This window comes from Zeus faber (assembly GCF_960531495.2).
Source record: "Zeus faber genome assembly, chromosome: 15".
Taxonomy (NCBI): Eukaryota; Metazoa; Chordata; class Actinopteri; order Zeiformes; family Zeidae; genus Zeus; species Zeus faber.
Genome location: NC_137194.1, coordinates 491,368 through 505,634, shown reverse-complemented (window position 1 = coordinate 505,634; position 14,267 = coordinate 491,368). Strand labels below are relative to the sequence as shown.

General features: G+C 46.2%; 1 protein-coding gene across 2 annotated transcripts in view; it reads left to right on the top strand.

The window, feature by feature from the left end:
• The first annotated feature begins 962 nt into the window (after positions 1-962).
• Positions 963-14,267, top strand: part of impdh2 (IMP (inosine 5'-monophosphate) dehydrogenase 2) — a 13,524-nt gene continuing 219 nt past the window's right edge. The window contains exons 1-15 of one of the 2 annotated variants that reach the window (XM_080015416.1): positions 963-1,358; positions 3,551-3,599; positions 4,041-4,142; positions 4,980-5,054; positions 5,772-5,978; positions 6,276-6,363; positions 7,630-7,829; positions 8,130-8,220; positions 9,076-9,171; positions 10,753-10,824; positions 12,324-12,467; positions 13,070-13,214; positions 13,454-13,597; positions 13,825-13,908; positions 14,218-14,267. The exon at positions 14,218-14,267 is cut by the window's right edge and continues 219 nt beyond it. In XM_080015416.1, coding sequence (XP_079871542.1) covers positions 1,261-1,358; positions 3,551-3,599; positions 4,041-4,142; positions 4,980-5,054; positions 5,772-5,978; positions 6,276-6,363; positions 7,630-7,829; positions 8,130-8,220; positions 9,076-9,171; positions 10,753-10,824; positions 12,324-12,467; positions 13,070-13,214; positions 13,454-13,597; positions 13,825-13,908; positions 14,218-14,239 — 1,617 coding nt within the window. In that variant the 5' untranslated portion in view covers positions 963-1,260 and the 3' untranslated portion in view covers positions 14,240-14,267. The remainder of the gene's footprint in view (positions 1,359-3,550; positions 3,600-4,040; positions 4,143-4,979; positions 5,055-5,771; positions 5,979-6,275; positions 6,364-7,629; positions 7,830-8,129; positions 8,221-9,075; positions 9,172-10,752; positions 10,825-12,323; positions 12,468-13,069; positions 13,215-13,453; positions 13,598-13,824; positions 13,909-14,217) is intronic. The other variant, XM_080015417.1, reaches the window with a different exon arrangement.

The window sequence follows — 14,267 nt, the reverse complement described above, 5'->3', positions numbered from 1 at the left end:
AAGTGGATTAGTCAAGACTAACAGAGGCAGAAGTGCTTAATGTAAGACATAAAATGCATTACATTATTTGGAAAAACTGATGAAAGGACAAAACTGACTGAGACAATCTTCCAAGTTGGACCCAGCGTGTACCCAGACCTGTTTGTCATAATAACAGGCGGTCACACACGCTTTGCAGTGCTCTGCTGCCTAATATAGTTGGTGTAATTGTGCGCTGTGGATATTCTTGACTACTGAGCTCAGCTTTTCAATATGCGCAGTGGAGAGATGTGCCCTAGTTCCAACCCTGCATTCAACCAAGCTCTGCAGAATGAAGAGGGGTTAGCGCCCCCAGGCGGCCACCCGGGGAAGAGCAAGCAGGTCCAATTCATCGCCGCTGCACCAGCGACGCTGCGTTTAAGTCATACGGGAAAAATACTTTGAAACATCCACCAGGGAGATGCGACTCGGGATCTGTGGAACATTTACTTTGTCAGTACCCACAGCATTAGTGTAGAAAGAACGAAGTGTGTCGAAAGATTGATTCTGAAATGTAATCTAGATTGGTATTTTGCAGTGGTTTAATTAAGTTACATAAAATAGAGGGATTTATAAACAGGTAAATTGGGGGTTTTCACCCCGTTTTTTAGGAAGGGAAATAATTAACTCCAATCAACACGCAATACTATATCTTTAGTTGCCAACCGCCATAAAAATAAAAATAATTTCCCAGCAGCCGCAGCTCTCATCTCTCCCAAGTGACTTGAACGCGGCACAAGTAAGGCGATTTTTAATTGTTATTGAAACAACCACAGCGTCGTTCTTGTCCTGATAACCGAGCAGCACGCATAAAATGTCGAAATTATAACAGTAAAGAACAATCCAAGACAATGGCTCTGACGTTCTACCGAGGTGAGAGGAGTCGGATAGGGGGCGTGGTCCAGGCAGGATGTGACGTCGGTTAAGAGACCCCGCCCCGGGAGCTAGAGCAGCGGGCGCGCCGTGCACGTGCCGTAGTGCAGCGGTGGAGCTATCGATGAAATAAACAACGGTTTAAAGTTCGCGTTTCTCCGTTAAGTCGGATTTCAAACTCTATTTTCTCTACCGTTTGGCTTTTTAAATTGCGACGAGAAACAGCGTCGGAGGGCGAAGGTTTTGGAAGTTGAGAGGCACCCGGCACTCTTTTACCCCCACCTACGCCACCAGGAAGCAGCCGAGCGGCGGCAGGAGAGTCCCCGGCTTCTTGGCCTACGCTACTTCCCCCCTTTTAACAGACTCAACATGGCGGACTACCTCATCAGCGGCCAGACGGGCTACATTCCCGAGGATGGCCTGACGGGGCAGCAGCTGTTCAACGGAGGAGACGGGATGACTTACAAGTAATGGTCCCCCCCCATGCCTGGTGCTACACTTGGTAGCTCCATGCCTGATGCTCCATGCCTGGTCCCCCATGCCTGATGCTCCATGCCTGGTGCCCCATGCCTGGTGCCCCATGCCTGGTGCCCCATGCCTGGTCCCCCATGCCTGGTGCTCCATGCCTGGTGCCCCATGCCTGGTGCCCCATGCCTGGTCCCCCATGCCTGGTGCCCCATGCCTGATGCTCCATGCTTGGTCCCCCATGCCTGGTGCCCCATGCCTGGTCCCCCATGCCTGGTCCCCCATGCCTGGTGCCCCATGCTTGGTGCCCCATGCTTGGTGCCCCATGCCTGGTGCCCCAGGCCTGGTCCCCCCCATGCCTGGTCCCCCCATGCCTGGTGCCCCCAACCCTGGTCCTCCCAACCCTGGTCCCCCATGTCTAGACATGCACAGACCTCCCCCTCCATAGCTAGATAAGAAATCAGGTTAAATTGCAACAAGACCAGACGCGCTGTTCTGTTTTGTTGAGCAGTACAAGAGGTTTGGCTTTTCACACTCTGAACCCAAATTTTCTGTGTTTGGCCCAGTAAAGTTTCATGCATTTGACTTGGTATTTGTTGGTGCATAATTTTATGCAATCAGGCATACAGGCAAATATCATAAAAAAAGGCTATGCTATCTATATAAAGTGTGACAATATATCAGAATAAAAGGGCAGTGTGGGAGGGTAGATATAAATATAGTAGGTGAATAATACTGTAGAGTACGCATGAATAACTATACAATAACAATCCTGACAACGTTTAAAAATTATAGGTCTAATTTATTTACATTATTTTGTCATAGGTACTACCAGATTCATAATCACAGAATAACTTATTTTACAGGCAGTGGCAACGGCAAAACAAACTGTACCCCATTTTAAATGTTTTCTTCAGGTGATTTTATTGTCAAATCTCTAATAAGAAGTAAAGAGATTCAAGGTTTCTGAAATTCCCTCACCAATGTAAGCATCTGTTGTTTTGAGGGTAGGTGTTGTGTTGCTGTGACAGGGACAGTGACACTTTCCCCCTAAATAAACTTCCCTAAGCCAACAGGTCCCAAATTTAAGTGTGAGCTTTCACAATTGTGTTGCATTGACTGGGCTATATTTGGAAGTTGTACACAACCATCATTAAAATGTAGTGTAGTGTGAATAAGTGGACAAAAGTAATGCACCATTGCAGCAAGTCTGCCTGAATCCTGAGCAACACAACCTCCAGTCCCTAGTATTGAATATTTATACCTGCGGTTCAAAGGTGGCATTTTGGTTTCTTTGTGTCCCCAAGAAATTCGGTTTTTTGCTTATCCCCCATCTACTCACACTCAGACAACAAAACCTCAGCAAAAAGCATCATATTCGGTGAGTGGGGTTCTAGGTGTGAACTGGTGTCTTCTGTGAATTTCTAGGAAGATTGTTTGTCAAAGCGTGCTAATGCATCGCTGCAGGTTAGATGGCCGACTGTCACTGGTGTCACATTCTCACACAGCCAGATTCTTGGAGTCGCTCTTGGTTTCACCTTCCCCATTCTCTCTCTCCCTCTCCTTATCGCTCTCTCTCTCTCCCTCTCTCTACATGGAGATGTGTTCCGTTGCATCCACCAGGCAGACTGACACCGGGCGTTGAAGTTGAGCCTGGCAAACACATGAGCACGTAGAGTGTAACATGAAACTCTAACTTCCCCTGAGAAAGACAGTTGACCGTGGCCTGCTGGCCATGTGTCTTTGGTGGGATCTCTCCTGCTTCTCATCACTTTGCTTCTTGATATATTTAATTCTTAAACTTGAAAACTTTCAGCCAGAATGTGTTTTTATACGACCAGAAATATAAGGTTACACAGAAAGTGTAGTGGAAATTTACTGATCGTGGGCTCACATGTAATATCCCAACCGCTATTTTTAAATCTCCATCTGACTTTTAAACTAGCCCTGACCTGGGTGTCAGTCCAGTTCAAGCATGAGGATGGCCTCGTTTCATATTGTGTAAACATATCAGTGGAAAAGTAGGATGTTTGGACTTCAGTGTAGAGCGATAACAATAGGGTTTGAGACACTGCAGCAGAGAGCATGTGGTTATTCAGGGCAGACAGGCCTGTGTAGCACTGAGCCATTGTGATGCTACATGTGCTGCTTGTATCCTGACCTTGGGTTCTTTTTCTCCTGATCTCTCTCTTAGTGATTTCCTGATCCTCCCGGGGTACATTGACTTCACAGCAGACCAGGTGGTGAGTCGATGGGCTCAGCGTACAGCATTAGGCGCTGATGTCTTTCACATAACGGGGCAATTGCAAAAAAGTAGTTTTAAATAAAATTTGATTATGTTACACATGTTCAAAAAATACACTAAGACACAAGACTTAAACCTTTGCCCCATTGGACTGTGTTTAAGCACACTGAGAAGCTGCAGCAGAGTGGTCAGTTTCTCAGAAGTAAAGCCTTCAGCAAGGTTGTGCTATGAATAATTAATTTATTGATGATGAATAAATGATGGAACCAACATTTTAATAAGACCTTACTTGAAAACCAATCAACCTATCCTTTGATTCTCAGGAGAAAAGGGCAAAGGCAACAGCTCTCATGCATTTTGATGTAAAATTCTCTGTTATCTAATAAATTCTTCTACCGTGTGTCCTTCCTGGTATTTGAATGTGTGTTCTCCTGCCCAGGATCTGACCTCCGCCCTCACCAAGCAGATCACCATGAAAACTCCATTTGTGTCGTCTCCCATGGACACCGTTTCTGAGGCCCCCATGGCTATCGCTATGGCAGTAAGTACACACTCGGCTTGGCCGACTGGTTGAATACATCAAAACACAAAAAAAAAACATCGATTGGCTGGGTCAATCGGGGAGGGGGGGGTCCTTGCGTGATTTTTGTCCTTTTGTTCTGCTAATGTAATGGTCTGTCCCCCTGAGAATTCAACTCTGCAAACAATTAACCTGTCTCTAAAACCTAGTGTGTCGCTACCGACAATGATATTCATCGCTTCTGTGTCATTTACTTCCTGGTGAAATCACGTGCGCTGTTTATTTTATTGGATAGTCCTCGTTTTTGGCGAACCACGTCGCTTTGATCTCACAGTGAGTGATGTCACACTCAGCCAATCAGGAGCTTGATTACTACCCACCACAGTCCACCAATCAGAGGAGACATTCTTAGACAGAGCCGATCAGATTGGAGCCATCTGCAGCGTTTGGATTGTCTAGACGCTTTAGAACAGCGTAAGTTTTGCCGTTGTTTTTTGTTTTTTTTCTGCACCACGGTTGCAAAGAATTGTAAAGTGGAGATGGAGATTGGAGGTTTTCTACACCAGCGTTGGAAATAATTTTTACAGACCGAGGCGACGAGGAGCAGGAGATTGATCCAAGCCCGATCAGTGAGAATGGTTTGCAAAACACGGAAATATATCGGCAATGGCCGGTTGTTGGGCTGACAGTGGCCGGGGGGGAACATTTTGACGCATCGCTCAACCCTACTCCACACACCTGCACACACTAGGGCTGTCCAACAATGGTTCGATATTCAAATGCTGTTCAAATTGTATGACTAAAAAAACCAAACCAACAAAAATGGAAAAAAAAAACAACACTTTTGGTCTCCTTCAGCTCACAGGAGGCATCGGCTTCATCCACCACAACTGCACCCCCGAGTTCCAGGCCAACGAAGTCCGTAAAGTCAAGGTAACATCAAGGTCGCCGTCCTAAACCTGCCCTCTCTACCTTCTGGAAGAAGGCGGGGCCAATAGGAATGTGGTGAAATGAAAATGAGGACGAGCAAATTGCAAAATCCATCCACCCTTGAAGGAGCAGTCGGGGGGGGGGGGGGCGGTTGGAAGGTCGGGGGGGTCAAAAGGTCTTATCAAAGTCCAGAGAGCAGGTCTCCTCCTTTCTCCATTTCCCACATTCACCTCTTCTCTTCTTGTTCCTCCATGTCTTTCATTTACATCTCACTTGCTTTAGTGTTGTCTCTTTTCAAGAAAAAAACATTTCTTTCCTCTTTCTGCTTGTGGACTTTTTATTCTACATTCTCTCTCTCTCTCCCTCCAGTGTGTGATTCGCCTTCCTCTTATCCACTCTGTGGACAGCTCAACATCCTGTTGTTAGATCAGTAGAACCTGTTAGATTCCCCTTGTTTATCATCCCTTCCTTCCTTCCCTCCTCACCTGTTGTCTCCCTCTTCTTCATCAATTCTCCCACCCATCCCTCTCTGTCCCTCCTCTTCTCTCCCTCACATTTTACTGCTCCCCTCTTCCTCCCCATCATCCTCCCTCTGCCCTTCTCCCCGAACCTTTTCATCCTTACTCCCTGGACAATCCCTTCTTTTCCCTCTCCCCTTGTTCCTTCTCTTTGTCCTCCCACCCGCTCTCCTGTTCCTCCCTTATCCCCCCCCCCCCCCAGCGCTACGAGCAGGGTTTCATCACGGACCCGGTGGTGATGAGCCCCAACGAGAGCGTGCGTGACGTCTTCCAGGCCAAGGCGCGCCACGGCTTCTGCGGCATCCCCATCACGGACAGCGGGCACATGGGCGGCAAGCTGGTGGGCATCATCTCCTCCAGGGACATCGACTTCCTGAAGGAGGAGCAGCACCACCTGCCGCTCAGCCAGGTGGGCGGGGCTGACCCTCACACGATCAGTGGCAAACTACAACACTGTGCTCGGCATAATGAGAAAAGATGAAATGTAACGGCTGTGTAGCCACAAGGAAAACAACCGTACACTGGCCATTAACACATGTATATCACCCCATCACATCTGCTGTGAATTATGGACTTAAGCTCTATAGAGGTAAAGTTGGTAGTTTGTGATTTTAAGATACAACCCACATTAAAGGGGGAAAAAAGAAATTGACTGGCTGTCAGTTTTAACCTCTTTATTTTATATTTATTTGGCCCAAACTCGCAGGTGATGACAAAGCTAGAAGATCTGGTGGTCGCCCCAGCCGGAGTGACGCTTAAAGAAGCCAATGAGATTCTTCAGAGGAGTAAGAAAGGTGAAGATTGATTGCCCTGTTGGTTCATTTTATGCCAAAGAAGATCTATTTAATGACACAGAACATTGGAACATAAACATTCCAATTGATTTGAATCAAGCCAACTGATGGAAACACGGCAAATTCACATTTCATTGATTATATAATTTATTTGTCTGTCTCAAAGTTCCAGTTACATTCGGATGGAAAAATGATTGTAGGATCCAACAATTTGACCTTATCACAACGTGTCATGATAAATAATTGTGATTGTGTAACAACTGTGAGCAACAGAAGGAAGCAGCTGAATCGAAATGAAAGCCGCAAGAAACAACGAGAGGGTTTGGGGCTTCGCCAAGCCGTGCAGAGTCACTTCAGTTTCATGAGTTGTTTAAAGAAGGAGAGTGGATCACACACTGGTTGTGTCATCACAGGGGGTTTCAATCATACAGCACACCCCCCCCCCTTTACTGGATTTATTATTAATAATAACAATAATAATAATAACTTCAATTTATAAACACGTTCACCCAACCTCCACTGAGTTTAATCAGGGTTGTTTTAAGACAACTTGAGTCATGGTCTATTTCCTGCTGCACCCTGCCTGTGCAAAGATATTAGTGTGGACCACCGCGTTCTCAGATACACGTTTGTAGCAGTTGTGGCGCCCCTATAGCTCGGGTTCAAAATGCTTGGTAGACCTTTTCCCAAACACGGACGGAAACTATCGACAAAGATTAATGATGATTGGACAAATGGTAAATAAGTTGGGGCCAATTTTTTGCTATATAATTTACTGCATATATGTATGACCGTATTTATATGTATGGGACAAATTACCTCTTGAACTTGTTGTATACATTATGCAAATTAGCAACGCATCCATCATGGTGGGCTTTGAGAATTTGAGAATTATTTTTACTTTTTTGTACATTGAGCTGGACTTGTCATATTTGAAGTTGATCAGTCACGGTGTGAGGGGTGCGGCATTCCCAAAATTTGCTTTTGGGCCTTTATTACAGCGCCACCATCTGGCCTATTGGGCTCATGTTTCTTGGGAAACATTTGCAATCATTTCCAGTTATTGGGTTACGTTTCACGTCTCTAGCTCGTTCCAGCTCGGCAATTTGAGACGCGGCATAAGACAACGAAGAAGAAGAAGAAGAATTAAGCGGCAAAAAAACAATAGGGCTCCACCCTTCAGGCTTTGAACCCTAATGAAAGTAGCATGACAAATGAGACACAAGATGGTAGAATGGAGTGAGATCACTGGTCTTCCTCCTACAGGGAAGCTGCCGATAGTGAATGAGGAAGGCTCCCTGGTGGCTATCATCGCACGCACAGACCTGAAGAAGAACCGCGACTTCCCCCTCGCCTCCAAAGACTCGCGCAAGCAGCTGCTCTGCGGCGCCGCCATCGGAACGCACAATGACGACAAATACCGCCTGGACCTGCTGGTGCAGAGCGGTGTGGACGTGGTGGTGCTGGTGCGGCTAGCTGCTTTTATACTGCTTTCATTATCATTCATGTTCAAGTCCCTGTGGTTTATGCAGCCCTTAATCCCAGTCACAAAAGGCTTCACAGGTCCACACAGAAATCAACGGAAAATCTCCCAGAAATAAATAATTTCAATTTTAGGATACGCTGATTCACCACTACATTTTAGTATTTTATGATGCTTATAAAATATATATATATACACACACACTTTATAGCGTTGGTGAAACTCCAACATTCCAGCTGTCGGTGACAGTTTGAACCTTGACCTCTGTCATGTTGTCCTTCAGGATTCCTCTCAGGGGAACTCCATCTTCCAGATCAACATGGTGAAATACATCAAGGAGAAATATCCTCAGCTGCAGGTCATCGGAGGGAACGGTGTGTATACACACACTGGGAAAAAAAACCACTCAATTGGAACCATATGTATTCTTTAGGTTTTCCCAACTTTGCATCTTACTTTCTCAACTTGATCGACTGACATTTTCTCAGTTCACGCTCAAACACAAACTCATATGTACACACTTGTGTGCACATAAATACACACAATTTGAGGGAGAGGGAGCCATTGGGGTGTATTTTGAACACCTGTCTCCCTCTCCGATGGTACTGACGATGCGTGCACCAGCGACAGGGTGCCCGCACCAGCGACAGGGTGCCTGCCATCTGCGCAGAGTTGTGATTTTAGATGTAGGTTGTTTTATTTTACGTCTCCTCACGGAAGGAAAGCGTGCGTAGCGGGGACACTTCCTCCCTGACTCTCTCCCTGATCGCCCCCCCCCCCCCCCTCCATGCGTCCTGCACAGAAAATAATCTGGAGGAGTCTACCAGCCACGCCCCTTCCTCCGGGCCCCGCCCCCACACTGTTTCTACTTGTTTTATTTGGAGGAAGGGGGCGTGGCCATCGGGGCGCACGGAGAGCCGTGTTCCATTCACACACATCAAAACATATTTCTGATTCCTCCTTGAAGTGTTATCCCTGTGCATTGTGTGAGCTTGTGTTTTATCCTGTTGTTGTAATGAACACTGCCTAAAAACACTGCAGGCGACTGAATCTCAGAATCCGATGGGTTTCCGACTGATGATTCTATTCTAAATTTTTAAAAGTGGTTTTCAAATTGAGTGTACTTTATAGATTTTTGTTTATTTATTTATATGTATCTTATCTATTTTATATTTATTTTTTAATGATAATTTATTCAGACACAAAAAAATGTTTGTGTGTGTTCCTAGTGGTGACAGCAGCTCAGGCAAAGAACCTGATCGACGCCGGTGTTGACGGCCTGAGGGTGGGGATGGGCAGCGGCTCCATCTGCATCACACAGGAAGGTGAGTGACAGACGCACCACCACCACCTGAAGCCTCCATCCTAGCAGGAGCCGTTAAATCTGGAAGTGCTTTAAACTGCAGTTAAGCTAATGGCCACTAGATGCTGCTCCAGTGAATCTCAAACTCAACGGAAGAATCTTTTTTTTTTTTTTTTTTAACGCTTCAGGGTCTCTATCTGAGCTTACCTCTTCTTCTAGGTGCCTGGGTTGTGGTTTTGAAAGTTATTGTTGCATGAAGAACATTTTAAAGATTAAAGTTGTGTACATTTGTGTTTATAGTTGACTTGGTTGACAGCTTTTGCGTTTGAGGAAGGTGTGCGTGTTTGTTCCTTCTTCCAACTGTCTGGGGCTTTCACTCGCACAGGAAGACTCCTCCCCGCTGCCCAAATTTGGAAAGCTCTCGCTCTGTTCCCAGCCAAGATGGCGGCGAGCGTAAGCCCAAACATGCAGTTTCAAATTGTCTATTTGGAAACTGGCGGGCAATTTGTTTACTAAAAGTCAAGGCTGAGTTAGGATTTTGCTCCGTCTTTGAGAGACCTTTTGCTTACTGCTTCTTGGTGATTAAACTCTATCGTCAACCTCTTTAGAACTTTCGGGAAAACAATCTTCCCAAACGAGACCCTAGTTGTGCTCTGGTTATAACCTCCCTGTTTATTTAAACACAGGTTTCCGGCTCCTCTTTGCCTTTCTATTTTTTTTCCATGGTTCCCGTCACATTATGAGCAGTGTATGTTTGGTTCTGTCTTTTCCTCGTCTGTTGCTTATTGGGTGTTTTCCCGCCGCGGGAATCTTTTTCATAGTTCTAAGTCCACCGTCCCTCGGCTTTCGGGCACAGAGCACAGTCCGCCCCAGTCGAGTTGTATCGCGCTGGGTGGGGACCAGCCCACGTACACTCGCCAGTATAAAATAAAAATAGTATTGCTTATTGTAGATGTATTTATTTTATTTAAATGAAACAACAAATCTGCATGCGGCGTCCTGATAAGAGCCCTCGCCTTATGGAAGTCGGAACAAACTTTCAATTTAGGCCTAGTAGATCTAATGAGTGACTATTCAGAAACCGGATTTCTTATTTCTCGCCTCAAATTTGTTGAGAAACTACTTTTGGTGAACTGGTGAGGTGAAATCAGTGAAAGCTTTCACTCTATACAACATAGAACAGGGGACTCTGATGTAACTTCAGAGTTACCACTGATGGTGCAAATGCAAGCAGCTAAAAAGCTCTTAAGGGTGTCTAGTTCTCAGGGACCTCCCCAGTTCCTAGTTCCCCTCAGTGGTCCCAAAATGCCTGATGATTCTTTTCTCCATCTTTGTCCGTCTTCATCTGAATTTTATTTTTTCCTCCCACACCCCACCCCTCCCATGTTACTCTTTCCTATCCCTCATCCTTGCCTTCCTCTCTCTCTCTCTCTCTCTCTCTCTCTCTCTCTCTCTCTGTGTGTGTGTGTGTGTGTGTGTGTGTGTGTGTGTGTGTGTGTGTGTGTGTGTGTGTGTGTGTGTGTGTGTGTGTGTGTGTGTGTGTGTGTGTGTGTGTGTGTGTGTGTGTGTGTGTGTGTGTGTGTGTGTGTGTGTGTGTGTCCAGCTCACCTTAGTGTTCCACCAGCTCTAAAGCTCCACAGCCCCAAAGCCCCCTCCACTGTTACAGGATACTCCAGTAAGTCCCGCCCCCAGGGCCGGCGCCATGCTCCAATTGGCTCTCCTACCACGGTGTGCCCACCCCCAACTTGGCTGCCTGCTGCACTGATTGGTTAACAGCTCTGCATCAGAATGATTAGTGGTCATAGTGGTAGTCTTGATGCGGCTGGTCTGGGGTGTTTTGGGGTTCTGGATGCTTGTTCCTGTGTCGTCCACTAATCTCTCCATCACCAATGTGGTCTCCATTTCCCCGCCAACTACTCTCAATTCATTTTTTGTGATGTCATCAAGGTGATGCAAAAAGTCCTCCTCTTCCTTTGGGGTTCGTTGAGAATGAGGCAAATGGCTCCCAATTGAGTGTGGCATATGACACATGAACTGGTGGTGTAGTACAGCCTGCGGTCAACAGATGGCGCTATCAAGCTCTAAACTGCATGTGCTGCACCCCAGGATCCTGCGGGTGTTCAGGCCTCTCCTCGTGGGGTTGCATGTACTTGGCGTTGCTCGGGTGATTTGTAGTCACTCGTGAAAATCGTTCGCCTCTATGTCCCCTTCACACCTGGCGTTTTTGTGCGTCTCAGGTGATCGGGCGGCGCTCCACCACTTTAAAACACTGGTGGAGAATCTCCCAGGACACTGAGGACGGATTGAAGACACTTCAATGCAAACTCTGTGGCCACATTTCTATCTGGTTTCATATTCCCTCAAAAGATACTTACCGCTTCCTGGTAAAATGGCGGTGGGTGCAAGAGAAGTTGTGAAGTGTCATGTGGTGTTAATGATGGTGTTGAGTCCTCTAGATGGGTTTGCGGTAATCCCAGGTGGAGGATTCTGTCCGATTTCTAGACAGAACCTGCCTCCACCTCCAGTGCCCCACCTTCCTCTCGCTGTGGTTAGATTACTTCCTCTGGGGATGGTCCACGTTTTTGGATTTAAATGAGCTTGGACTGTTGCCTCAGAGCTTCTCACCATCCAGACAGAAAACAGCTCAACACAGGACGGTTTCAGTTCAACACCGGGTGTTTTATAATCACCAAGCAACGTCCTTTAAACAGGTTTCATAAAAAAACACGTAAAAAGTACAAAAGAAAGACATTAAAACAAATTGATAATAAAAAAAACAAAACACAATTTGACTCTCTAAATTCTCAGTATATATTATATATTTTTTTTCCTTCAAAACTCGTACCAACATTTATTAATTCATGAATTTATTTTTGGGATATACGCATTCAAAATAAACAAATACCAACATTGAAGACCATATCAATGACCAATTATTTTTAATAATTAATAAATTTGCTGCTTTGTTTAAAAGTCCAATCGAACACAAAAGAAAGAATCACATGAAAGTGTGTCGAGGAAACTTGACCTTGTTATGATGTTTAATGTGGCACAGCTCTGTTCCGAGCACACAAGCCATCAGCTGATCAATGAAGATCATTGGATGGGAAGAGAAGATTCTCCATCTTGTTGTTTTTGTTTGATTAATATCTCTCTCTCTCTCTCTCTCTCCAGTGCTGGCGTGCGGCCGGCCTCAGGCCACCGCTGTCTACAAGGTGTCGGAGTACGCCCGGCGCTTCGGTGTGCCGGTCATCGCCGACGGAGGAATCCAGACGGTGGGACACATCGCCAAGGCCCTGGCACTGGGAGCCTCCACAGGTGTGTGTGTGTCACAGCATGTATATATTATTTATTTACACATTGCTGCTCTCACTTTACTTTCTTTTTTGAATAGTTTGTTCCTGAAGCCAAAGGGAAATGTTGAGTAAATTCCTGGAGTGTGCTGGATTTTTTTTCCCAAATGTTCAGTGTTTTAGAAGATTCCTCTTATTTGTGTTTGTTTAGAATCATTCAATCATTTAGTGTTTCTGCTGAGATTCAGTTTAAATGAAGTTGAATCAGAAATGGATCCATTGTCAACGTCAACGTGAGGCAGGTCGAATGCAGCGCCTCATCCTCCTCTTCCTCCTCCTCCTCTTCCTTTTCCTCCCCCTCCTCCTCTTCCTCCTCCTTGTCATCGTCCCCCCTCTTCTTTTTCCTCCCCCTCCTCCTCCTCTTCCTCATCTTGCTTTTCCTCCCCCTCCTCCTCTTCCTCCTCCTTGTCATCGTCCCCCCTCTTCTTTTTCCTCCCCCTCCTCCTCCTCCCCCCCCTCCTCTTCCTCCTCCTGGTCGTCCCCCCCTCTTACTTTTCCTCCCCCTCCTCCTCCTCTTCCTCATCTTGCTTTTCCTCCCCCTCCTCCTCTTCCTCCCCCTCCTCCCAGTGATGATGGGCTCTCTCTTGGCCGCCACCAGTGAAGCTCCTGGTGAATACTTCTTCTCTGACGGCATCAGGCTGAAGAAGTACCGAGGGATGGGCTCGCTGGACGCCATGGACAAGAACCTGGGATCCCAGACGCGATACTTCAGGTGTGCACTGATCCTCGGAGAGTTTCAACTTTGACCTTTTGACGTGTTGGTGAGGCAGCGCAGCACGACTCAAAGTTGTGCTTTGAAAAATCAAATCAAGGAAAATGTTAAATAATTAAAATTGATTTTGATTATAATCACTACCAAAAATTGCGCTCCAGCATTATTGTTTTCTGATGTTATTCTAAGATGATATTATAAGGTCTTCATAACGTTGTGTTGTTGTTGTTGTTGTGTAGTGAATGTGATAAGATCAAGGTGGCGCAGGGCGTGTCGGGGGCGGTGCAGGATAAAGGATCCATCCATAAGTTTGTTCCCTACCTGTTGGTGGGCATCCAGCACTCCTGTCAGGACATCGGAGCCAAGAGCCTCACACAGCTACGGTACAAACACTGCTCATGTACTGGAGCTTTCAAGGTCTGGAAAGTCATGGAATGGCACTAGATTGACCAAAATCACATTTTTAAATGAATGTTTTTTATCATTACTTTTTTTTTATAGAATATATGGAAAAAGACACACAGTGCTGAGGAAGTGGCACATCACTAATATTAAAGTAGACATTAAGAGGATGTGTAACACTGTATTCCTTCCCCCCGACGCCCCATAGAGCTATGATGTACTCTGGAGATCTGAAGTTTGAGAAGAGAACAGCGTCTGCTCAGATGGAGGGAGGAGTGCACAGCATGCACAGGTATGTGTGCACACACACACACACACACACACACACACACAGACACTCACACACACACACACACAGACACGCACACACAGACATGCACACACACACGCACGCACATAGACACGCACACACACAGAGACACACACACACACAAGTTCAAGTTCCCATGTTCCCTCTTTCACTCTGGCTCTTCCTGTAGAAACAGGAAGCAACAGGAAGTGTGGTCGCTGGGGGTCATGTGATGTCTGGAGCTAACTCTCTCTCTCTCTCTCTCTCTCTCTCTCTCTCTCTCTCTCTCTCTCTCTCTCTCTCCCCCTCTAGTTATGAGAAACGTCTGTTTTGAGGAGGACGAGCGCCGTCTCTCTGGCACT